This window comes from Lipotes vexillifer, unplaced genomic scaffold, assembly GCF_000442215.2.
Source record: "Lipotes vexillifer unplaced genomic scaffold, Lipotes_vexillifer_v1.1 scaffold196, whole genome shotgun sequence".
Lineage (NCBI taxonomy): Eukaryota > Metazoa > Chordata > Mammalia > Artiodactyla > Lipotidae > Lipotes > Lipotes vexillifer.
The window spans coordinates 2,407,200-2,432,267 of NW_006775077.1; the positions used below are offsets into that span (position 1 = coordinate 2,407,200).

Below are 25,068 nucleotides of genomic sequence, written 5' to 3' on the forward strand. Positions count from 1 at the left end.
TTAGTTTCAAGTGTGCCATTTTGCTTTCAAATGTAGAAAGACACGGAAACCAATCCTTTATTTTCTATTAGAAAACAGCCACTGTCCCCTATCTCTCATTATGGTGCAGACTACAAGACCTAACAACAAAAATCCATATTATTGATCCAGCCAAGTCTCCACAATTATTCTTTAGAAGGAAACGCCAACGATAAATTACATCTGCACTGGCTTTTCATCTGCTGTTCGATATAAGTGATCTTTCAGGGCAGGCTGGAGACCTTAAATCGTCAACGCCCTTGTCAAGGAAGCTAAGGAGGCCTGGGCTTCCCACAAACTGCTTCAGAAGAACTTTTAACCTATAATTTCTAACAATAATACAGGATTCTTGGCAATCAGAAGAACATTTGGGAATGCTGATTAAAATTTATTTTCTCCTCGAAACAAAACACTTTCTGAGAGCTGTAAAGAGGAGGAAGACCACAAAACAGCAAATGGCTCCTGTGACGTCGCCACAGTGAGATACGGCAAGCGCTCAACTACACGCTTGTAAGGAGTTTAGGGGCCCTCTGTCCTTAGATAATGAAAAGCATGTCATATACATTGAATAGAACCACAGGGCAGGTAGGAGAAATATATTCATGAAGGTCCAAACTGAGAGGTCTCAGGACCATGACTAGCACAGATGTATTCTGTGTGTTGCTTTTACTATCAGTTGGTTTAAATTCCAAACAGACCACTAAATGTTTTGATGTAAAATGTATGTGAATTCGTACTTTTTCAATTATCTAAAAAATTTATACTAGCTAAATTCAGTTAAGTCTCTTTGTAGTAATTTCAAAAACTCTTGGATCTGATAGTATTCTCTTAAGAGAAATATTAAATTGATTTTAAAAATTTCAAGTGGTACATAAAAACCAAGATTCAATAATGTTCAGAAACATTATGGCACGGAGTCCATATCAGTAACAAATATAAGACAAGTTCTCTATGAAAATTTAATCTCCTCAAATGATCTTCTATAATGGTCACACCTAAAAAGATGTTTAAACACATACACATATATGTACCCACACACAACATAAATCAGCTTTGAAATATGAAACTTATTTTATGTGAACACATGCACGTGTGCGCACACACACACACACATACACAAATATTAAAATGTCACTTAAAAATTACACTGAGCATCATCAAAATACAAAGAAATGATGCCGTACCTTTTAACACATAATTACCACAATCTTAAACTCTTCAAACAGGGATTCCTTTCTACGGACTGCTGCTGAGATGACCACCCCCAACTACCACCACCACTGGGCCCAGGCGGATGGGCACACCTGTGTGAGTCCTGTAGTGGTCCTTCATGGCAGAGGCCGTGAGGAAGGAGTAATGGCAGGTAGGCCAGGTACACTTGAATGGCTTCTCCCCCGTGTGGAGTTTCATGTGGTTGTTCAGGGCCCACTTCTCTGTGAAACTTCTATCACACAGGCGGCATGTAAATTTCCTGCATGGAGTGGAGAGAAAAGGATGCAAATATTACCCTCACGGGAGCACCTCGGGCCCAGACAGGTGCCGCTCCAGCCCTGCAGTGTGGCGAGTGCAGGGTGTCGCGAGGAGAACTGCGGGCCTGGTCTGTCATGTCTGTATAACCAGGCATTGATTTTTCTGTCCAGGCCTGGCACTTCAGCCATTTATTCTCTGCTTTGCGGTTGGGCCCAACGGGTTTGAAAAATTCTGTTACAGTCCAGTCACCCCTGAGGCAAATGTGAGAATAGATTTCACCTGTACAGGCCTACACCACTTATCCAGGGCACGGGCTGTCAGAGCAAAGGCTAAATGAAAAGCTCTCCGTACTAAACTACTCAGACACCCCTGCTCTCCGCCAGGCGGAGGCAGCTGGGGCCGGGGCGGCACTCAGAGCCCAGCCCGCCCGGAACGGCACACACCACACTGCTCCCTCGGAGGAGGGGCACACTCCAGGGGTGTCTCCTTTTTAACAAGGTGTCCTTCTGGGTTACCACACAGGTACATAAAAAGTTCCCTTTGATAAGAATAACAATAAGATCATAAATACAACTTTTCATAAGTATGCCTCTGAGAAAAAGAAACCTCAATTATTTCCTGTATGGGATGAAAACTGAAAATAACAAATCAATACTCACGTCAGAAAATATTTCAGCCCCACAGTTCCCAGTTAAAGATCTCTGAATACCTTTAATAATCCAGGCAATATGAACCATCAACAAAAAAACTTTAATACTTTCTCTGGTCGAGTTTCTGTCCCTTTTCACTTGCATTCAGGAAATCACCACTAAAATTTACTTTTTATTTCTAATACAATTTAGTTTAAAGCAATCTCTGTGACTAATAGTGTCCAGCTAATTAATTCAGGATAATGAACAGTCAAATAAAAGCAAATTAAAACCCAATATTCAAAATTAAAATATTTTAATAAGTTGATAAGCACAATGCCACAAAAAAGACAGACTATGGCAGCTTGATTTGACTATCATAAGTTGGTCTACACTTTTAGCAAGTTAATACAATTTTAAAAATAAGATTATAATAGCTGCGTTTTAAATTATGATATAAATAAGGAGATAGAAAGAGTATATTCTTTACATAAATGCTTTTAACTAAAATTTTACCAATTTTCTTAGTCCCATAAGGGTAGAAAAAAGAATTCCAAGCTCCAATTAATTAATTTTCTCATTTTGAAGTAAATGTGGATTACTTTAACAAATTAATCATTCAGGTTTCACAAATTCTTAAGAATCGAATTATAAAATTACCTTTTATAAAAATCTCTCTTCAATTGTTATATGTAGTAATATTTTTATAACATTGTATTTTAAATGCAACAGAACTAAAAACTGCTAAATATTTAAGAAACGCCATATAAAATGTCTTAAGTGCTTCATTAATATTAAAATTGCCAATTAATATATTTATAGAATGTATGTGTACAGAAACTATATTTACACCACTCAACACAGACCGACTTTGAAATTACTGTATCATTTGATCATTGCTTACTGGTACTAGAGAATGACAAACATAACTAAATACTTCGAAATGCGCTGTAAAAAAATAACATGTCCGTATATCTCTTTGACGGGTCTTCATGCATTTAACATTTCAAAACCATGACAGGGATCTTATTTCCAAGATAAATTCCCCTATCTACTTATTTCTTCCTGTATTTATTGTGGATCTAACCTCCTCCTAGAAGAAATAAATAAGGAGGTTAAGTAGATGCCATCTTTTAACAGTTACTCCAGACTGTATTACAACTTTACGAATGACAAAATAAATCCCTCATTTTTAAATCTACCATGATGTACATTTAAAAAAATTACATCTATGAAACCTCAATATATGTACTTTATTATTCATACATAATAAAAATGTTAAACTAGAGCTTAGAGCCTGTCATGATATGACAAAAGCCAGATAACAAAGAACTAAGGCCACCGCTTGACTTTCAGAAAACCTCACGTGTTTTACAATTTGCTTTATGAAAATAAGTGCGTGCACTGGTACTTTGAAAAGAACCTGAAATGTTACCAATGTAAAGTGTCCTTATAAAGACTAAGAGCTACTCATCAGTGGGGGTTTTCCTGGAACTGCACAATTCTGAGCCTCAAACACTGTAAACTATCTGCCACCATGCAACGAGTAAGGATGACGTCCATCCAAGGGATCCGCTCTCCTGGCGGCCTCCAGGAAGCCCACTGGATGTGTCACTAGGACAGAGCCTGAGTGAAAACGTGCAGTTCCGCTCTGCCACGAGAGCCCAAGGAGAAGACGTATCGCTGTGTATTCTGCACGTACTTCAGAAAGACCTGAACACCCACTATGCCACAAACACTGCTCGAGACGGTGGAAACAAAGAGGGCAAAGAGTCAGATTTGGCTCCTCAAGAAAATCGCAGGCTCCTACGTGAGGAAGATCCTTCACAAAGATAACCTCAACGCCAGGAAAAAACGTAAAAGGCCATCATAAGTTTAAAAGAAGAAGCAATTAATGGGACAGGGTGGATTAAAGAAGGTTTCCCAGAGATGGCATTTAATTTAGATGTTGGAAAACAGGTGGAAATGCAGAGCCAGCAGGGAGGATGGGTAAGGGGCAGTGCGGGGAGAGGCGGAGAGATGGGGGCTCCAGGCCCCGACAGGCTGTCAACTGTGGCTCTGTCGGCTGCTGCCCCTCAACTGGGGATGGCCATCCAGTTTCCCAGGTATCAGTGAAGCCCCGAGACCTACATTAGACTGGGTTAAATGATATAAATGCTCTTCTATCCCCATATGGTGGTCTTCCATCAGAAATTTCTTGTTTAACTGAATTGACAATAATATTAAAAAGAGATCTATTTGGCATAAAATTCGCTAGTCATCTCTCCTTTTGTGCAGGGAGTTACAAAGTCAGTCAGTTGAAGGATGTACAACGAGTGACAATCACGTAAAAGTACAACCTAAAAGGACAAACAAGATAAGCACACAACAGTATGATGGTGTTTGGTTCACCGTATATCCTACGGCCCATAAAAGTGCCTGGTACCCAGAGCTGTTCCATAAATAACTTTGGACCAATGGGATGAAGGGAACTGGTGGTGAAGAGTCTCGTTCCTTACGTAATTTCACCAGACTCAGAGTGGGAATGTGAGATCCGTACACGACAGCAACAGGGGTCATTCAGGCCGCCCAGGGCTCGCGATCCTCATGCCATTTGGTCTTTTCTCCTTCCTCAGCATTTGTGTTTATTTTATAAATGTCAATATTTCAAACATACAGAAAATGACAGAGATGCATATCTACCACCAAGGTTTATGTACCCAGATGATAATATCCATGTTTGCCATATTTATTTCATATTCTTCCTCTGGTATGCTAAACATTTTAAATTAATTTTTAAAATTTAAATATTTATGAACTGAATTAAAAAGATAAATGGTATGGCAGGCCATAGCACAGGGACAGCAAAGGTGCTAAGGAGAAGGCCATGTCTGCGGGAGAGCAGGTGGAGGTCCACATCATTTCCGCTCTGATGTAATCGAGCTACTTTATAAAAAGTTCAAAATGCCAAATAGTGCTATGGACTTGTAATGAAAAAGGGCAGTTTGTCACCTCCCCTTTCCTCAGTCTGCATTAGATGTTTCTACTGGATATAAAGTGATCTTAGAAGGTTTCAGAAGAAAAAAAAAATCAGAAGCAAAGTAAATTAAAATGGTACCAGACTTCTCAACAGCAAAGCAGGAATTAGAAGACAATGTAGCAATGGTTTGACCATTTTGCGGGCAATGATCTGAAACACAGAATGTTCTGCATCGTCGCACCTTCGAGTGGTTCCTACGAAAAGGTGTTGTCATTACAAATTTCCTGGCTTCCAGGGATTATTATCCAGTTTTTTGCTGACACTTTTGGAATAAAACCCATTACTGTCATGTAAAAGTCAGTTAAGAGTTCATCTTTCAATGTAAATTCCTAAGTATTCCTAAATTAAATAAGGGCTCCTGGATTAAATTCTAAGCATTTTTCTAGTACTCTCAATATATTTACAGTATGTTTATTTACCGTTACATGTGCTGTTTTATCCCCAGCACCACCACCCAACACACACACACACGCACACACACGCGCGCGCGCGCGCACACACGCACACACACACGTGCGGAATGGCTCCGAGCCTGTGTTCTCTGTGTTAAAACCAGTGGAAGACCTTCTTTGCTGAACTCACTCATGACATGACTTGTAAAACAGTCGTGACTGAAACCCACATCTCTAGATTTAAAATTTTGAAGAGACGATACTAAATATCCTCACTGTTATACATATAACAAAAACTTAACAATTTCATGGAGGTTTCGCAAGGCATTATGTACATACAAAATTAAACTAAAGAATTAGTAGGGAGCTGAATTATTTTTATACGATCAATGGTACTATCTTAATAGATACTTCTGCCTTAGACTGTGTTAGGGCAATTGTCTGTGTATGAATGCCTAAAGGGAAGATAAGTTTTGTCAAAATATATAACACTTCTATTTTGAGTTGCGCCCCTAACTTTATCTTTCCATATTACTACACGAGGTAGGTATCCTAACAAGAGAGTCTATACTCATCTTCTTCAAATTATACTTTTAAATGTTATTTAAAAATTTTAAACCCTATTACGTGGGTTATTCAATTTATTAGCAAATTAATAAAAAATCTGCACATATCCCACTTACATATGAAGATAGAAGTATTTTGATACTTTGATGCTTTATTACTTTATGATTTTTGAAATACAGTAAGAATTGCCACTAGTATATTTTTATGTTCTTTTCTAATCTCTCCAATTCAGAATAATTTGGAATACAGTTGCTTTAGTGATGCATTTTAGAGCTGTAGATATACTTTGCCTTTCTCCCGCAAAGCCCAGTCTGGGTTAACATGATTGAGAAACTCAGGCTCAAGTACAGACATGTTTAAAAAAAAAAAAGTGTCCCCATTAAGAGGTAAACAATCTTAAATATCCATCAGCTGGGGAGTAGAAAAATAATGAGTTTAATCATAAAATGGAATATCATAATGAAGTTAAAATGAATCAATGAGCTACATTTATCAGCATGGGTTAAACAATGTCAAAAATGTAACTGCATTGAAACAAAGCAAGTTAAGCATAGAAATATTAAATCTAAACATATGAGGCCCACATGCCAAAACATGCATGACATCATAATTTGTGAATACTGCTTGTTTCTGAGAAGAGGGGTAAGGCATGCATATGGGGCTAGAGAGCTAACTACAGTTGTACATTTTTGTTGTTTTTAAAAGGAAAACAAAGTAAACAAGGTCATATGTTAACATCTTAAAAAGTGCTTTCATTGTTTTTGAAAAATTCCACAATTTGAAGTGAATATTTTAATTAAGTAATCCAAAATTTCTTTTCTACATGTCACGTCAAGTTAATAAATCATACAAATTCATATCTGCAAAAAAAAAAACAGCAATGAGCAAGATCTGCTCCAAATGAATGAGCTAAACTTTATTAAAACATTAAAGAATCATGCAGTTATTATCTTTCAAAACTCTGAAACGAAGGTGCTGACTGATTCAAAATGATTACTTTAACAGTAAACTGATGTTGTAAAACCTTAACTGACAGGTATTGCTGGTCTTTATGAATAAACACAGAACTGAAAACAATACAAGGCTTGTATGATTCCTAGCAAAACAGTCCAATATACTAATGAATCTGTTTCAACAATTTCTAAGTTACTCGGATACTACCAATATGCAGGCTGTTTCTTTGGGATAACAGCCTCCTTTTAAAATTATTATGATTGAATAATTACATAATAATACACTAAGAGATGAGACGAAAATAGAATATGATGGGGTCTTTGCCCAGTAGGGCTACCTTACAAATTTCTGCTGAGCTGCAAATAAAACTGAAAAACAATCACTTTCTTGAACAAAGTAGCACATAAAAGGCATATAAAGACAACCACTAAAGAGCAACTTCAATCTCAATTAATTCACACGAGTCTTACGCTGAAAAAGTATCCAAAAGATAACAGAGCAAAATGAAGTTCAAGAAATTCTGCCATGGTAACAAATCCAACACCTATACGCATCGGAACTGTGAGATGCCTATACTGTTTCTGGCCTAGGAAACGTCCGAGGAAAAACATACAATACTGTTTTCAGACTTAAATACGTATTCATGTAAAACAGGCACTAAATCCACATTAATTACCCCAATATTACTCCATAGTAATCCTGTTCATCTTAGTTTTATGAGGTTTCAAGTACTATATATATATATATATATATATATATATATATATATGTTTAAATAAAATATGCAACTTTAAACTGAATGGAAAGTAAGAATCTCTGTTTTCTCTAAATTGAAAATTGAAAAGGTACGCTGACAGGTGAGTAATAACAAGGAATACTTCACTCGGGGTTCCTCTGGCCACCTCCTTCCAAATACTTGTGTGTGCGTGCGTGTGTGTGTGTGTGTGTGTGTGCGCGCGCGCACGCACATGCATGCGTGCGTACTAGATCCAAAAAAAACCTGACTCAATGAATGAAGTTATATCCTGAAACCAAAAATATATAACACTAGTATCCAGATTATTTAAATTAGGCTGGACTCTTGAGAGTGACCTGTTCCTGATTATATATAAAACATGAGCATGATTTATATCAAGAAGCCACAAAGACCTAAGATTAGAAAGGTTTCACTTACTGAATTCAACTCTTCAGAATCAAGTGTGGCTTACAGATGAAAGTTGGAAACCTCCTGTGAGGGCTTTTATACAGCACGCAAGGTAGCCTGCTACTTAAGCCAAGAGTCTTGAGCGCATTTTTTGCCCTGAACAGGTGATAATTAGCCCAATTAACAAGGTAGATCCTTGTTAACTAGTTGGAAAAGAAATTTAGCCTCATTCTTGCTAAAACCTCTTAAGGTATCATTCAGATTCTAGAAGCTGTGACGTATGTGTTCTGGCCCTTTCAGTTCTTTCCAAAGGTTGCAAAGCTTTGTGTCAAAGTTACTTCTGGGAGGAGCATTGGCAGAATATTAATCCCTGGTTGCCTTAGTCTACTAAGAACCAAGAGAATGACTCATTCCAAAGAAAAACATTCAAGGATTACAAGGGCCATGCCCTCAAGATTGAATTCATCCTTCAAAATCCCATTCCCATGAAATTTTTCTTTGTCAAAGAGACCATAAACTCTGGCCTACCCCAAACCATCCTATTAAATTTGACTGGAACGGTGCCCGTTCCACTGCATGTGCTGTATCCAAAACTCCTCAGCACGACAGGGGTTAGGAAAGGCTCTGTGTAAAAGACAGTAAATATTTTCTACTCGGTGGGCCCTCAGGTCTTGAGTGCAACTTCTCAACTCCGCCTTGGTAGCACAGAAGTAGCCGTGGACAGTACATAAACAAGTGTGGGTGTGTTCCAATAAAACTTTATTTACGAAAACAGGCAGTGGGCCTGATCAGGCCTGCAGACGGTAGTCGGCCAATCCCTGGCTTAGGTGAGGTCGCATCTCCTCACCTGCACCCCCCAAAAGCACCCTGATCTGTACAGGGTAAAAGAATCTGAATCAAGCACTGCTGGCAAACAAAGGTCCACTAAGCCCCTTCTCAGGGTTTGAGAAGTTGGTTCAATCCTGAAATAGTTCATGTTTCCTGCAGGGCTTTCAAACGCCAACATGAGAAGAACAGGTGGAAGGAATTATACTGCATATGAGACCCATTCAGTGCAGGCTGCCCCGTCCTTTCAAACTACCCCCTTTCAAGTGTGTCACAGAGCTGGAGGGCTTGCAAAGTTGAAATAATTTTAACTAACCATAGAAGTCAAGTCCTGGAGAACAAGACATATATTAAATTGCCACAATCCTCTAGTCTGGACTAAATGAAATTTTATCGCTTCAGGTTAGGTAAGAAAACACTGGATTTACGCAAGGAAGGTTAAAACAGCAGTTACAAATAAAGGACTAATGTTACTGTTTAAAGACCATATAAAGAGAATTTCTTTGAAATCATTGCTCTTACTGATACAAATAATTTGAGCTAAAATGACAAAATGCATTTCAATCCCCATTTACACATTCATCCCAAATGTCTTGACGGATGTTCAGTCTTGGGACATTTATAACACAAGCCTAACAATCTTCAAATTATAATAGCTCAGCTACTTCTATATCAACTGATCAACTTTTTAAAAAGTATATATTGGAATCTACTGTGTGTCTAGCAATGATTCATGCATGTACAGACCTGTAAGTGAAGGAAAGATACATACGCCTCCCCAAAAGGAGCCTGTGCCTCAATGGCAGACACTAATGTCAGTGAAATAATTAGAACAAAAGCTCACCACATTCTGTTGGACTTTTTAAAAAAGCTTTTTGAAAAGATGTTTAGAAAAAGCATCAGTGAATATAGAGTGAAGCAGCTGGAAAGGCTTCATGGATGAGGTGGAGCTTCAGGTGAGTCTGAAAGGACAGAGCAGACTCTAGTAACAAAGGCGGCAGGCAGTGACAAGCCTGGAGGAGGGACAGGCAGAGGTGGGGAAGGTGCTGTGTGTGTGAGCCCTGAGCTGATCATGGTAGGGGAGGGAGTGGGGAGCAGGCTGCACAGAAGGGGGAAATAAAGTTGCATCCTTTAAGCTGAGTCAGACTGAAATGGCCCTGATAAAAAGACAGAGAAACCTGACTTTGATATGACAAAAGGAACCACGGATCTATTTTTTGTTTTTCTTTTCCCCCTCACCGATCTCCCGTCCATTGTTTGTTTTTCACAATTATTTGACTATAATTTTCTAAGGAGCTACATGTGGCTTTATCCTTCACAAGTGCCCATGATCAAAAAGATACAGTACACTTGTATACAAGCCACAAATATGTACATGTCTGGGAAAAAACCTGCCATAACAATGTGCACATCTGAGATTCATGACAAACTCATTTATACACTGGGACAAATAACACGTAATCTTACAAACAGTATATCAGCACTAACAAAGACTGCTATGTGTCAAGCTATGTACCTACAGATGCTATAAAAATGTTATTTCAGAGCTGAGAACCCCACAGACTGTACTGTACCAGTTGCATGTCAATGGAAAAAGGTTTTACTAAGTTTTCTGATGCTACCCTTGCCAGTCCCAGTATTAACTGTATTAGAATGAATTGGTTGGTAAATATGAATAGGATAGATTTTACCAATAAGAACAAAAACAGGCTTATAGAAAGAAGCACGGATTTAAAAATCAACTACAAAATCCCCTAAAGTTATTTCCTTTTAATTTTTAATATGTTAACATTAAACACAACTGATATATTAATGGAAACTGTGTACAAACAAAAACGTCTGTCCCAATTCAAACAATGTCACAGTCCCACTCATCAAGAAACTACAATTTGTAAGGATTTTATAAAAGTCATAAGGTCTTCACACCATGGTGTTATATTATTATGCCAAAAAATGTGTCATTCACATTACTATATGAAACTTTACTAGGACAAATATACATTGTAAAGAACATCAGGCATCTGTATAGAATGGATGATTCCAATCCCCTTTTGCTAATAAAGCTGACACTTTCATATGAATAAAACTGCTCAGTTCCTGGCATGCCACTGACTCAGAAATAATATTTGGGGTCACATATTCATGCTGCTGGGGAAAGAGAAGTTAATAAGTGTCTGGCCTTGGGCAGCCTCTCTGAGCCTCAGTAGGACCATGTAATTTTTATTCCTGGTGTGTATTCACGTCAATATTTCTAAAATTACTGAGCACAAGACATCATTTTATATTACAGTGTAGATCACTGGTGCTCTATAAATAGTAAGTCATGAGAATTATCTATTATTTCATAACTGTTTAAAACAGCAATAATAAGAAAGTCATAGTTTCCTACTTGGATTCCTTAAGGCAATCCTTGTCAGCTCCAACTCTCCAATGAAGAACTATCAGAGTATTTTAAAAAGAGTAGTAGTTTTCTTAACAAAATTAATAAGCCGAAGACAACAGGCTGATCATAAGCAGTGCTTGGGTTACACCCCTAACGTAGGAGAGTTAAATCTGTTAATACTACAGCACTGTTAGAACCAGCAACTGACACTAGTGTACGTAATTCTCTAAATATTAACATTAGTTAAGGGACAGTGGACCATCGCTATTTATCCAAAATGAGACTTCATACAGGACTCAAGCACACAGTAGGTTAAATGGAAATGTACAAGATAGTATTTCTCTCTACCAAACAGTTTAAATTCACCTTCGATATATGTATAAAAAATTATATTTTTTTCCAAAAAAATATTCTTGTACAATAATACTGGAACATGTTCCACAGACCCGTGCATCTTACATACTAGCAAATATGGGATGTTTACACTCTATCCTGTAGGTCCTTATGTATCTACTTTGGAAACAGAATTTCTAGACATTTGAATAGACATGCCAGATTTAGAAAGGGCTGTCCACCCTGATGGTGACTGTGTGATTTGCTGAAGCAGGGAAGGCAGCCTTTCCAAACTTACGTATTTCATTGTCCTGGCCTTTGTCATCATCTCGGCCTTCTAGCATGTCAGGATGATCTAGGGAACCATTTGAGCTCAAGGTAAGATTAGCTAGAAGGGTTGAGATGTATTGCCCAGTAATTTCAGAGTTCAGTACGAAATTGACCCTTTCTGAGACCTTAGTCCGAAGAGCAGCAGTTACAGTACACTTCTAGAGTAAATGTCTTGGAGCATTTGTGCACTGGAGCATCACCAAGACATGATGTGAGTTCAGAAGATGAATTCAGCGTAAATACTGTAGAGCCTGATACGGATCATCACTTGCTTTATTTACATCACAATATTCTGACATTCATATATGTAGAAAGATCATGTTGTAAGGGATTTGATCTGTTCTTTTCTAAATCATAAGTTCAAGGGAAAGTGCTAAAATTGGATTAACATAAAAAACAAGTTTTTAAAGAGTTTTAAAGTTATTGTGATTCAACTGAGAGTAAGTAGTAGTTAAGTACTAGTAGTCTCTCCACCATTTCTCACACATGTCCACCATACAATGGGTGTGGAGTAGCCTGCAATGAAACAGGAGTATAACTATAGAAAGTGCATACATGTATGAGGTACATTTGGGTGGAAACAACCTCCTGAATGCAGGGCAAAGCAATTAATTTAGCTTCCTTTCAATACAGAAGAGTATTATTTACTTAAAAAGTTGGATGTGTACAGCTATGGAATTCTTTTCTGCAAAATACACTTGTGGATTTCATCTACTCATATATTCTAAATTAGTTTGAAAAGATAAATTCAGATAGGCATCTATAAACACTGAATATAGATCATTTATACTAATTTTTCAAATCTTCAACACCTCAAACAAAAGACTATGTGGAATAACATTATCACTTATTATGTACCTTCCAGCATTCAAAATATTAAACTAAGTTTCTTTCTAATGTAATTAAGTGCATAAGCAAAAGCAACTGGAAGGATGTAAGTGATAAAATATATTTATATTTGGAGCAACTATAGTGTTAGGGAAGCTAAAATACAGAATTAACTGAAGCTATCAAAATGACGTTAACAACAAAAAAAGACTTCTCAAATATGGGCTGGGAAGGAATAAAAATGAAAGTCAAAAAGGTTGCTAGTTTAGACTTTATGACACAAAGAAAACAAAACTGCTCAACTCTTTGTATCACTACTATATTTTTTATTAAAGATTCTTCAGACTGAAATACATGGAAATGAATTAAAGTCCAAGAATTATTTCACGTAAGGCAGTAACAAGGAGGCTTCTGGCCAAGTGGGAGCCACCGTGAAGGTGCCGTGAGGGTCAGATCTCCCAGGGCGTCAGGCGGGGCCAGCAGAGTCCAGGGGACAGTATTTGAGCAGAGGCGCCGGGAAAGGGCGCAGCGAGAGGAACCACATGTGCCCAGCAGGCAGGGACTGCAGACACCCCGTTCTCCTGCAACTCAGCCACAGCCTGCGTCCTGCCAAGCCTGGCACACAGGTGGCTTCAATCAACGTCAGATGCAGCCCAAGAGCAAGACCTGACCTACCCAGGCCAGCAGCTGATCGCGAACGCTCCCTTGACCTGAGACCATGAGAGTCTCGTGATCTTCAACAGCCCCCCTCTCCTGGTTCCTCCTTGCCTTCTGAAGCCTGGATGACCCACCCGCACTCCTTTGGTGACCTGTACTCTGATGACATCCATGTTTATACCTGAGGTCTAGTCGGTATTTAGCTACCCACACAACGTCTCCACTGGGATAGCCGACAGGCTTCTCAAATGTCCCGCGTCTAAACCTGGCTCCCAATCTCCCCCAACAGAACCTGCTCTTGACAGTGGTTTTGCCCGTTTAGTTAATGACGTGACTTCATTTTTCCCTTTTCCCTTCACTGTTCATGCCCAAACCTTGGTGTGATCCGTTACTCTTTATCTCATCCAATCCACTGGTAAATCCTCTGGGCTGGACTTTTCAGATATATTCAGAGTCTGGACGCTTCTATCTACCCCTGTTGCTACCACTGGGGTCCAGCTCACCACGCTCTCGTGTCAGGATCATCACGAGAATGTCCAACAGAGCTCCCAGCCTCTGCCATCACCACCCCCTCCCTTCCTGCCGTTCAGTCTATTCTCTGCATACTGCAAACAGCGATTTTGCTACAGCATAAGCCACACTGCGCCAGGCCTCTGTTAAATACCCTCCAGTCTCACACAGAAGAAAAAAACCAAAGTCCTTGCAGAGTCCTCCAGAGCCTGACATGGCCTGAGCTGCCATCACGTCCTCCTTCCCACCCTGTGCACACCCCAGGCACAGCGGCCTCTTGGCAGCCCTGGGCCACGCCCCACACAATCGTCTTCAGGACCCTTGAGCACTTTTCCCTCTGCCTGAAAGACTCACGGGGCCCATCTCCTAGCCGCAATCAGGTCTAGATCACTTGTCACCTTCTCTCTGACAGAGGCTCCCCTCGCCACCGATGGAGAGCTGAAATACCCCACCCAGCACTGCTGGCTCTTCCCTCTTTTCCCTTACTATATCATCACTATTTTAATACTGGCATATATTGGACTTTCAGTTTTGATTGTTGAATTTCTCCCCACACTGGTATGTAAGCTCATGAGAGCAGAACGTTTGTCTGCTTTATTTTCTGCTATATCCCCAGGGTCCAACACAGGGCTTAGCACATAGTAGGCACCCAGTAAATAACTGCTCAAATGATGAATTAATTAAATATTGTAAAGGGACAAAATGTACAGAATTAAGTTTATTTTAATATGCAACGTATGAAAAACACACACACACACCACACATATACATATGTATGAATAGACAAATAGAAACAGTAGGGACAGATTCACTGTGAACAGTAGTAACCTTGGGTGGGAACTAAGATTTGGCTGAGGAAGCCTGGAGGAAGAGGAAGGGCATCAATTTGGGAGAAGGGAACTTTCACTTAGCACTTTATATACTACTGTATTAAAAATATTTACCAACACACATTCCATTTTTTAAAAATATATATGTAAGCAAACAGTTTTAAAAGCATAATTCAAAACAAACAGGTTTAGCCAAAATAAATTTTTAAGTAAAATTTAAAAGAATCACTAATTTTATCCACCACTGGCTTTTCTATGCCATACTAATATACAGTGTTATTGATACACAGCTGAAACAGAGTACCACAGAGAGAAACAAGAGTTGAGATAGTTATTGAGGCAGTGTAAAATCAGATCTCTAAAAAGAAAGACACTTTTTTCTTCTCAATTTTTGAAGTCAAAAACCTCACTATATTTGTATTCAGATAGTTCAGACATCAGTGTTCAATGATTTTATAAGCCTACACTGTGAATACCATACAGCTGACAGCTAATCATAGATACTGTTCACTGTAACTGAAGAATCTTCTGTTTGCCATGAGTAACCACATAGTCACAGTTCTGGAAGAGATGGTTCTAGGCATTCAGTAATAGAAAGATATTATCACGTTTTGGAGACAGTCAGACCAGCTCTCACTAAAGACCTACCCTTATTCTACATTTCGTTTAATTCTCTGTTACACAAGAGTCCTGATCTTATTGTGCCTTTTGCGCCACTCACAAGTTGACTCCACACCACCTCACGCATATTGACTTTTGAACTGTTTACTACTCTCATTTACGTACATTCCCTAAAAGACCCAAAACAATTCAGGGACATTAGATTTTCAACTTCTTGATATCTTTCACAGTAGTAAGGGCAGGAAAGTGATGTATTAAGAAACATTTATAACATTTAATAATCATATATAACTAAAATTTATTGAAGGCTCAAAATACGGCAAGAGGTATTCTGATAAATGACTTTCCCAATGACATGTTTAAAACTGCAAACAAAGCTGCTTGAAGGAGGCCATGCCACAGAAGTGAAACAGCTGCCTTGACACCAACTTAGCTGAGACATCAGTGCTCTGGTTGTTCTTTTAGCCTGAATTTCTACACATGTCACATGCAATGGAGTTCAAACAAAATACTTCCAAAATATGTCCCAACAATAAAACCCTACAGGTCTAATTTCAATTAAATTTCCACTTAGTCTGGTCCTAAGGATGTGTTCCCAAAGAGCCAAATTCATGAAGCGATGCTACCAAAGGCTGTTCTCTCCAGTATAGGAAAGAAGGGTTCTGAGGCCAACAGTCAATCGAATATATCTGTCTGGGATCAACCAACCATCATTGTTGACGAGAGACTCTATCTCCTGAAAGGCCCTGCCTTTCCTATTTGTGGGGTCTATGTGCAGTCCAAGTGCTAGTTAATTCTCCATTGGAATAAAAAGGCTGACTTCCAGGAGACAGAAGCTTGAACTTTCGATTCTTTAATTTGTCAAAGACAGGTAAAACAAAACAACAGAAAGTGACAATCTAACAAATTATGGTTTATAATAATAAATTATAGCTTTATAATAATCCAAAACCAGAAGTACAGGTATGGGAAGGTAAGATAGTAACAACAGCAAAAGAACAGAGAACACACCCTCAAATAAGCCGCTCTAATGCCTTACAGAGAGCAGGTGCTCAAACAGTTACTGAATGGAATGTTAGTGACTAAAACTGACAGACTAGGATTGAAAACATAACAATAAAAGATGAATAAAAAGAGACTCCTGGGACATCCCTGGTGGTGCAGTGGTTGAGAGTCCGCCTGCCGATGCAGGGGACACGGGTTCGTGCCCCGGTCCGGGAAGATCCCACACCTGCTTTATTATTTTTAATTTTTTTAAAATTTTTTGGCTGCAATGTGAGGCATGCGGGATCTTAGTTCCCTGACCAGGGATGGAACCCCTGCTGCCTTCTTTGGGAGCATGGAGTCTTACCCACTGGACCACCAGGGAAGTCCTAACTGCTTTTAACTGAACTCTGAGGTTTGCTCTCTAGGACACTCTCTTCTTGCTGTCAAGATGCCGGACAATTTAACAAACCACTTAAGAAAAAAAAAAAAAAGAGAGACTCCTATATATAACCAGAAGATACAGATGAAGCATTCCACAGGAATGTACATGATGATATTCACAAAAACGTGCCTAAGAGCTAAGAACTAAAGAAAAGGGGTCCAAAGACGGAAGAGACACCTGTCCTCATTTCTACAAATCACCTCATGGAACATCCAGAGATTGTGCTGTACATTTCCAAATATCGCTAACATTTTTCATAATAACCAAGTTTATATTGATTACTGGTATCTACTATTCTTCAAAAATAATATGCAATAGAGCACTAAGAAATATACACAGAGTCACATAGAAGCAAGAGAGATAGAAGAAAAGTACTTAGAATTAAAGCCCGGGTGAAAGATAATTAGGAAAATTTCCTTTGGGGAACAACAAAAGTGAAAATACTAGCACATTTTAATTGCTATCAAGTAAATAAGACCTCTGAATGAACTTTAAATTTTACCTGAGCTCACGCAGATCTGACCAGGGATTAATATGGTGGACAGAGTTGGCAACAGAGGAAAAGAGGTAAAGAGGTAGAATTAAAGAACTCAATTATCAAACCTTAGGATTTATGTTTCTAAATAAGTTGATTTAAAAATGTGTGCAATTTGATGATAATAAAACCAATCAGAATTTGATTAATTATGTGAATTTACTATCATGGGCTAATAAAGTAATATATACACATGTACTTTGGTACTCAGGCCATCAAAACAAAGATGACTACAACTTCACAGCACACAGAGCAGAAGTAAATTATGCACTTACGCCTCAGGACTGGTATCAGGGTGTCAGATATGTATGCTTTTGTATACTTTTTATTTCTCTCCTACTGCTGTTCTTAAAATTCTTAGAAAAAAAGCCTTTGGTCACTCTCAGACATGTGTGGCCACCTGTAACCAGGGCAAGAGAGCATCTACCTGGGGACCCACAGGCTGCCTCTGCTACGCTCAGTTCAACCTGACTGCTGCTCGCTTCAGAGATGCGTCCCATAAAGTTTCTGATCATAAAAGACTGTGGTCCAGGACTGAGGTTTCCTCTTTGTTTAAAACAATCAATGCTGTTCCCAATCATTTACAATTAGCAAAGAAATCATTTATTTGGTAAAACCAAACTGAAGATTTGAATGAAAATTAAAAGGAGCTGAATAATCTTACAGAAATTTTAAGGAAAATTCCTAAAGTTACATTGCTTATCCAGTGAGCGAATATCAAAGAAGACACTATTCACAATTAACACTTGCTATAATATAGACCTTTCAATCACGGGAGGGTACAATATTCTCACTGAACAAATATATGAAAACACTGAATTCATTTTTAACTCTGAGTTTAAAGTCATAAATTCAGATTAGAACAACTTCAATTTCTCCTCAAGAATAGGATTTAATTTACAGATTCTTAAATACCCACGTTCATAAAGTCATTACTATTCACGCTCAGCAAATAATGAAATAATAAAAAGTTACTTTTAGAATGAAAAACTAAAGGGTGCTGAAAACAATACATAAAAGTCAATGAAATAAATATATATAGCAAGTAAAAGCATCTTAACAAATCAGAGAAGATTCCCTTTGGACACTACTATTCAATAGTTATTGATATGGTACACTACTTATTCCTAGAAACTATAATTAGACATGATGTATTCTATCCATTTTCTCAAGATGCAAAATAACCAAGCTAATGAATACAGTTATTCCTGTCCAGAACACGTTGTCTATTCCCTTAGCTGAAAGCAAACCTCTAGTAAATTCCTATTTATCTTCTTGCCAATCAAGGAATGAATGACTGACACTAACGCAGTCTTATCTGGGCCTTATGTCTGCAGCACATTCTGCTAAGTGATGTCACTGCTCTAGCAGACGAAAATAAGCAGATTATTACAGTGACTAGGAGCAAACTAAACATTTGGGTTTTTGCATGGACAGATTTACACACTGTCTGTCAGATAAAGCACAGTTTGCCTGCTGCTTACACAACAAGAATGTGCCTGACAGCTTCTTCCCAGGGTTAGTATCTGATTACATAAATAGGCCATTCCCCGCCATTCCTAAAAACTGACAGTCTGTCTTAGTTTATAGTGCAATTTCGGACTATCAGCTTTTCTGTCTTGCACACAAGGCTGATGAACATCAGAGCACTTCCTGGAGGTCCAATCAGGATTTCTCACTGCCTGATTCTGGGCCATATAAAATGTGATGGGCACCATGGAGAGGAAAAGACAATGGGATAACTGCTTCTGGTGACTGCTCCCGAGGCGTACACTGAAGGGTGAATCATGTCAACACACTTAGGGGGGTGTGTGTGTGTACCCACAGCATTACCTTTGAAATAATTCAGAAGTATATAATGGTTTCTTTAAAGCTAACCGTTTATTTATAAAATTAAATATGAAGCGCAATCACATAAAAATTATGCATTTTCTATTTTTACAGTTGCTGTGTTTTTTTAATGAATGTTTTTGTATCATTCCAGCAATGAAACGAAACGCCAATGACTTTTATCATGGTCATATAAAACCATAACACTGAGCTCAATGAAATGTTTAAAAAGTAATCTACCACTAGTTAACACCTTTCCTCCTATCCCCACCACAATATCCAAAAGAAAACTTATCAAATCAACACACTAGTGAATGTTGATGAGTGAAAATATGGCTTAAAACTTACTTTGGCAGCAACAAAAATGGTAGTCAAGAAACACACATGAGCAAACGGTGTCTGTATAGATGCTATGAACTTTCTTAAAAGGTGAGATTCTGTACTTTGGTCTGCTAGGCAATAATACAGCAGCAATAAATAACAGTATTTAGTAGTATCATCAAGGCCCTGCAGTCTACTGGAAGCTCACTTACAAATTATCCCAAGTTAAACACTGATTACTCAACAATTACATACTTCTCAAAAAATAAAGGCGTGAGGTTTTCATTCAAAATGGTCTGGCTGATCAAGACAGATCAATTTCCTTTCAATAAGGAAAAATTAGGCAGCAGTCATTTGAAAGGCACTAATGAGTATCTTAATTCCATTGTTAGGAAATCATGTGTTTCTTAATTTTCTTCCTTGGTCTCACACTATTTGGGAGCTGCTACACTGAGAAAAATTCAAGTATCTCCACTATTAAATGTCTCTCGAACATCCACTATGGGCCAGATCCTATCCTGTGTTCTGGAAACACAAAGATGAATAGGACACAGGCCTGCATCCTCAAGGTACGTAAAATCTGACAAGGAAGAGAGACAAGCAAACACAAATTATATTTCAAGGTAGTAATTTATCTTTTCACAGATAAATGTATTTTTTAGATTCAAATGGCAATCTTTTCCAATATTAAACAGTTCTCATTTTCAGGACAATGATCTGTAAAACCTATCCTACACTTCCCTAGTGAAAAGAGCTTCATCCTCCTTAATCTTCTTTCTGCCTCTCCTAAAACAAGCCATCTCAAGTCACATTAACGATTTTGTGAAGCGTGGACCTGAACAATACACACATATAGAAACCTACCTGAAACTACAAAAATGACGTGTTCTCTTCCCTATCAGAATGATTCCACGTTAGCTTTTTATACTCCTACACATTAAATACGAACATTTAGCTTAAAATGTCTTATTGCCTAATACTAAATGTATTTCGTCTTTTTCACTTGTTCCTTGACACCAACACTAATGAACTGTCATAGAAACAGTTTTGGGAATCACAAAGGGTGAGGTACCTTACCATGGTAAATAATCAGAAGTCATAAACACAATATTGTCACTCTCATAATTTCAGCCATAACTTTCAAACATTCATACCCAGACAAACCAGATGAAATACGTTGCTTCAGGTCAGCTCTGATGGATTCCTCAGAAATATCAACATTATTGCTTTAAGTTTATTATGTACCACACTTCATAACTGTACACTGCAGAGTACAATAAAAACTCCACTACACAGCTTGAGTACTTATTAAACAGATCAAAAGTTACTGTAACAAATAACTTGTCCTACTCAGGGTCCATTAATAATATAACTTGTTGTTGCTCAGATAAGGATTTTTTTTTTTTTAATTAGGACAACGAAGAAGAAAATATAGAACAATTTGAAATCTCTTGCACATGTGATTTTCCAATCACATGCCCAATAACTTTGAAATGACTATTTTCAAAATTGGGATAAAGAAAGAAAAATGGAAGGTGGTTAAACAAGGGTAAAAAGAAACAGCACAATGCAATTTGTAAGCTTTCAGAGCAGCTGGTCACTGCCCGTCCCCAGACAGACCTGAAGGTAAGAAACAGCATATACATGTAGCGCCTGTCTCTCAAAGACTATATTGACTTAACATTTATGAAGAGGCTGCCAAATTCAAACTATACTGCAAAAACAAGCAACGACTACTTTTCCAGGGTAGGTGGTGTGGCTACCTCTTTGCTACACAAGACAATGTTCCTATAAATAAAATTGGCTGAATTTGAAGCTCACACTGTATTAACAATAACAATGGGAAACAATAAATGAGGAGACTAAAAAGGGAAAAAACAAAGCTAATGATATTTAAGGTATCCTGGGAAATTTATATTGTGAGTAAGCAAGAGCAATGAATTATTTAAAGTCAAGGAAAACACTTATGGACAAGTGGGTGATACAAAGTAGACACGCGTCATCATTTCTGGAATGAAGGAAGGAAGAGAAGGACGGAGGGATGCAGGGAGGAAGCGGGGAAGAACAAACAGCCAACGAGCAGCACGATTCCAAGGAGATGAACGGCTGCGCGAGCAGACATCATACAACGTATCTGCCATCAACATATAGATAAAGGACTCGAGAACTCAGCAGCTTATTAATTTTCACAAACATAAGCTACTTTATCAACTCAATTTTTATATAATTCCAAAGTTTGACATTAATGGTAAAGCAAATTCACAGCCTTACAAGTATTCAGGTGTGAATTTCATATGCATTATTTATATTTTTAACTAATGACTGACAATGTCTGACACTTTTCCTAGAATTTGTTAGTCATTTGCCATCACAGCAATCAAGATATTTAAAAGGAAACTCACTTGATGAGCATTGATTCCACCAGGGCCTAGCCCAGTGCCCAGCACCTAACAGGTGCTCAATAAACAGAACTGAAAAAAGTTAATTCTTTTCTTTATTTTGGTACATAAGAAAGTTAAATATCTACAAAATACTTATAAGTATTACTGAGGAATATGAAATAAGCCTTAAGAACTACTGAATACAGTCTGGAGTGTGATTACTCCCCAAAAATTAGCAGAAGGAAACAACTTATTCATAAATCACATTAATCAGTGGTGTTTCAACCAACTGAAACATTTCGAATATTAGCATCTGATGCACCTGTGAACAGTCATTGCTACTGGTGTACAAGAAATGCTGTAATTGGTTTAAATCGGCCTGGCCCATCTGTCTTTAATACTCTTACTACAAGGCAGTAAGCAGAGAACTATTAGAGCTGCAGTATAAGCTGTAAGATCTCTACTTGTTCTTAAATCATTTAAAAATAATGAGAGCTTTAGCCTTTATCTAATTAACAAGTGCCTTCTTTTTTTTTTTTTTTGCGGTACATGGGCCTCTCACTGTTGTGGCCTCTCCCGTTGCGGCGCACAGGCTCCGGACGCGCAGGCCCAGCGGCCATGGCTCACGGGCCCAGCCGCTCCGCGGCACGTGGGATCCTCCCGGACCGGGACACGAACCCGCGTCCCCTGCATCGGCAGGCGGACCCCGAACCACTGCACCACCAGGGAAGCCCGTGCCTTCTTTGAATTGGAAAAACTGTATCATTTAGCCCACGGATGTTTAGTAAATTGGCTTGGTGGCATGCAAGCTAATGCAGGGGAGCAGTTCCAGTGTCTTGTTCCTAGCTTCTTATTACTTGAATTATAATTCAATGATCACCTTAGATCATGGGCTATTCATAAATCAGAAGCCTGACATCAGATGAAAAATTGTATTAATATATGAAACTTATTATATAGTACAAACTGCTCTCTTGATAAATTACATTGTTCAAACTTGACAATGATTGCATTTAAAACATTATTCCTGTTTGCTGTTTTACAGACTGAAGGCTCTTCATGAAAAATTTACAATGCTCCTCTGTGTTTTGGAGTCAGAGGGCAATAGTAGCAAATGGCAGGCAGAAACCATACTTTAGATTTGCTGGCAGCTGCAAAGGACAGAAAACACTTCTGAGGACGGGGAGGAGGCCCTCAGCTGCATCGCCTGCATCTCCATTGCTGGCCTGATGAAGATACTAACTGTCCTCACCAGCAAAAGCACAGTGAATAATAAAATTTTAATTTCAGCTTACTGGATTGCTTTCTTCCCTTATATAGGTGTTTCAAAGAAATTTATAGTCATAAATGTTTCACAGAAATTTACAGTGTGAGAGGAAAATATAAAGGGGCCAACCCATGAAGTTTAATTTGAATTGAGGCCGGGCTCCTCAGATGATGCATTATGACAAATGCTTTTCGCCAAGGCTGACTGGGTAACTCAAGCTGTAGCTCCATATTATTTACATTAATTACACGAAGGCGGCTTTGTTAATGGTGCATTCTGGTGTGGGTCGCAGCATGATATGCTAATGATCTAAGAAGAATCTGCATCTCCAGTATTTATGATAATTTGTAATAGGAAATAGGGTTGCTTTTATTTCTTTCTCCTCACTGGAATAAAAAAAGTCAGCACAAAACAATTTTATTCAGAGAAGAAAGGAAAAAGTTCTAATCGCCAAGACATTCAAGTGTTATAAACAAAAGGGAAGACTCTTATTGTTGAGGGTCTTGTCACAGCCCGTGACAAAGTGATAATACGGCAGTTCAGTGTGAGGTGTGTATCCAGGTGAACTGAACGGGAGAAAGCAAAGATGGAAAGTATAACTTCCATCCCCAAATTATCTCCTGTTACTGTGCACTCCCTCCCACCCTCCCGGCTCATAGCTACCCTCAACAAGAAAGAAGATAAGCTTCAGATAAATACTGTTAATTTACACTAAGTTGCATTCATTATATGGAAGGCTATTATGCTAGAAAATATTTGATATTCTAACAAAATCCATCACAACTTGTAAGAAACTTATGGTAGGATTGTATAAAATTCCCAAATATTAAAATTGCAAAAACATAATAATTTATATGTATTAAATATCAGCACATCTTATTCATATTGTTATTCTTGTAAACTATGTCTAAATTCATAAAATGTTAAAAGTAATAGTAATTTCACCATTATGGCTTTTTGGAGTATAAAAACAAAGAGACAAAATTGTCCTAAAAATCAAATATGATATATTCAAAACACCACAGCTTTTCTGATTATTAATGTTTAAACTATGCTACCTATATTTTCAAATGACTGTTTAACAATTTTAAACACACCTTATTTTATTATTAGGAGTCAGGTTTTGAATTTCCTTTCTGATCGATAAGCATGTACAAAGATAGATATTTTGGGCATGATAAAGTTATGTATTTTCAAATTAATAATGTTCTATTGGAATAAAAGTTACCATATAAATGTAGCCTATTCTACAGAATAGAACAACAAAAACCCTTAGGAAAAACCTATAGATAATAGGATACTTCACAAGCATATTTAAATACATAAACAGCGTAAGTTTCTAAGATGATATACAATCGTTTTTTTAAGACAGATAATTATGTCATCTACAGAGTGGAAAATAATATTGATTGAGAATTTTGAAAATCTAAGAAGGAATATTTCTATAAATTATTAACACAGGGTTTAGATATTCTATGTTCAATATGATTAACAGAAATCAGGATAGCAGTCACCTCCGGAGAAAGGAAATGTAGTGTGTCTACACACACATGTAGTGTGTCTCACGCTACATGGGAGTTACATGGGTGATGGTATCATTATTCTTGATTCTTGATACCACATATAGTATAGTACCAAAAATAATGACATACATAGTGTGCATGTGTATATATATTATCATAAAAAGAACTAAATGAATTGAGGAAAACAAAATCTGAATAAAAAATTTTAATAGGGCTTCCCTGGTGGCGCAGTGGTTGAGAGTCCGCCTGCCAATGCAGGGGACACGGGTTCG

General features: G+C 38.0%; 1 protein-coding gene across 1 annotated transcript in view; it reads right to left on the bottom strand.

The window, feature by feature from the left end:
* Nucleotides 1–25,068, bottom strand: part of ZNF407 (zinc finger protein 407) — a 407,110-nt gene that overhangs the window by 185,230 nt on the left and 196,812 nt on the right. The window contains exon 5 of the mRNA XM_007449668.1: nt 1,323–1,489. Coding sequence (XP_007449730.1) covers nt 1,323–1,489 — 167 coding nt within the window. The remainder of the gene's footprint in view (nt 1–1,322; nt 1,490–25,068) is intronic.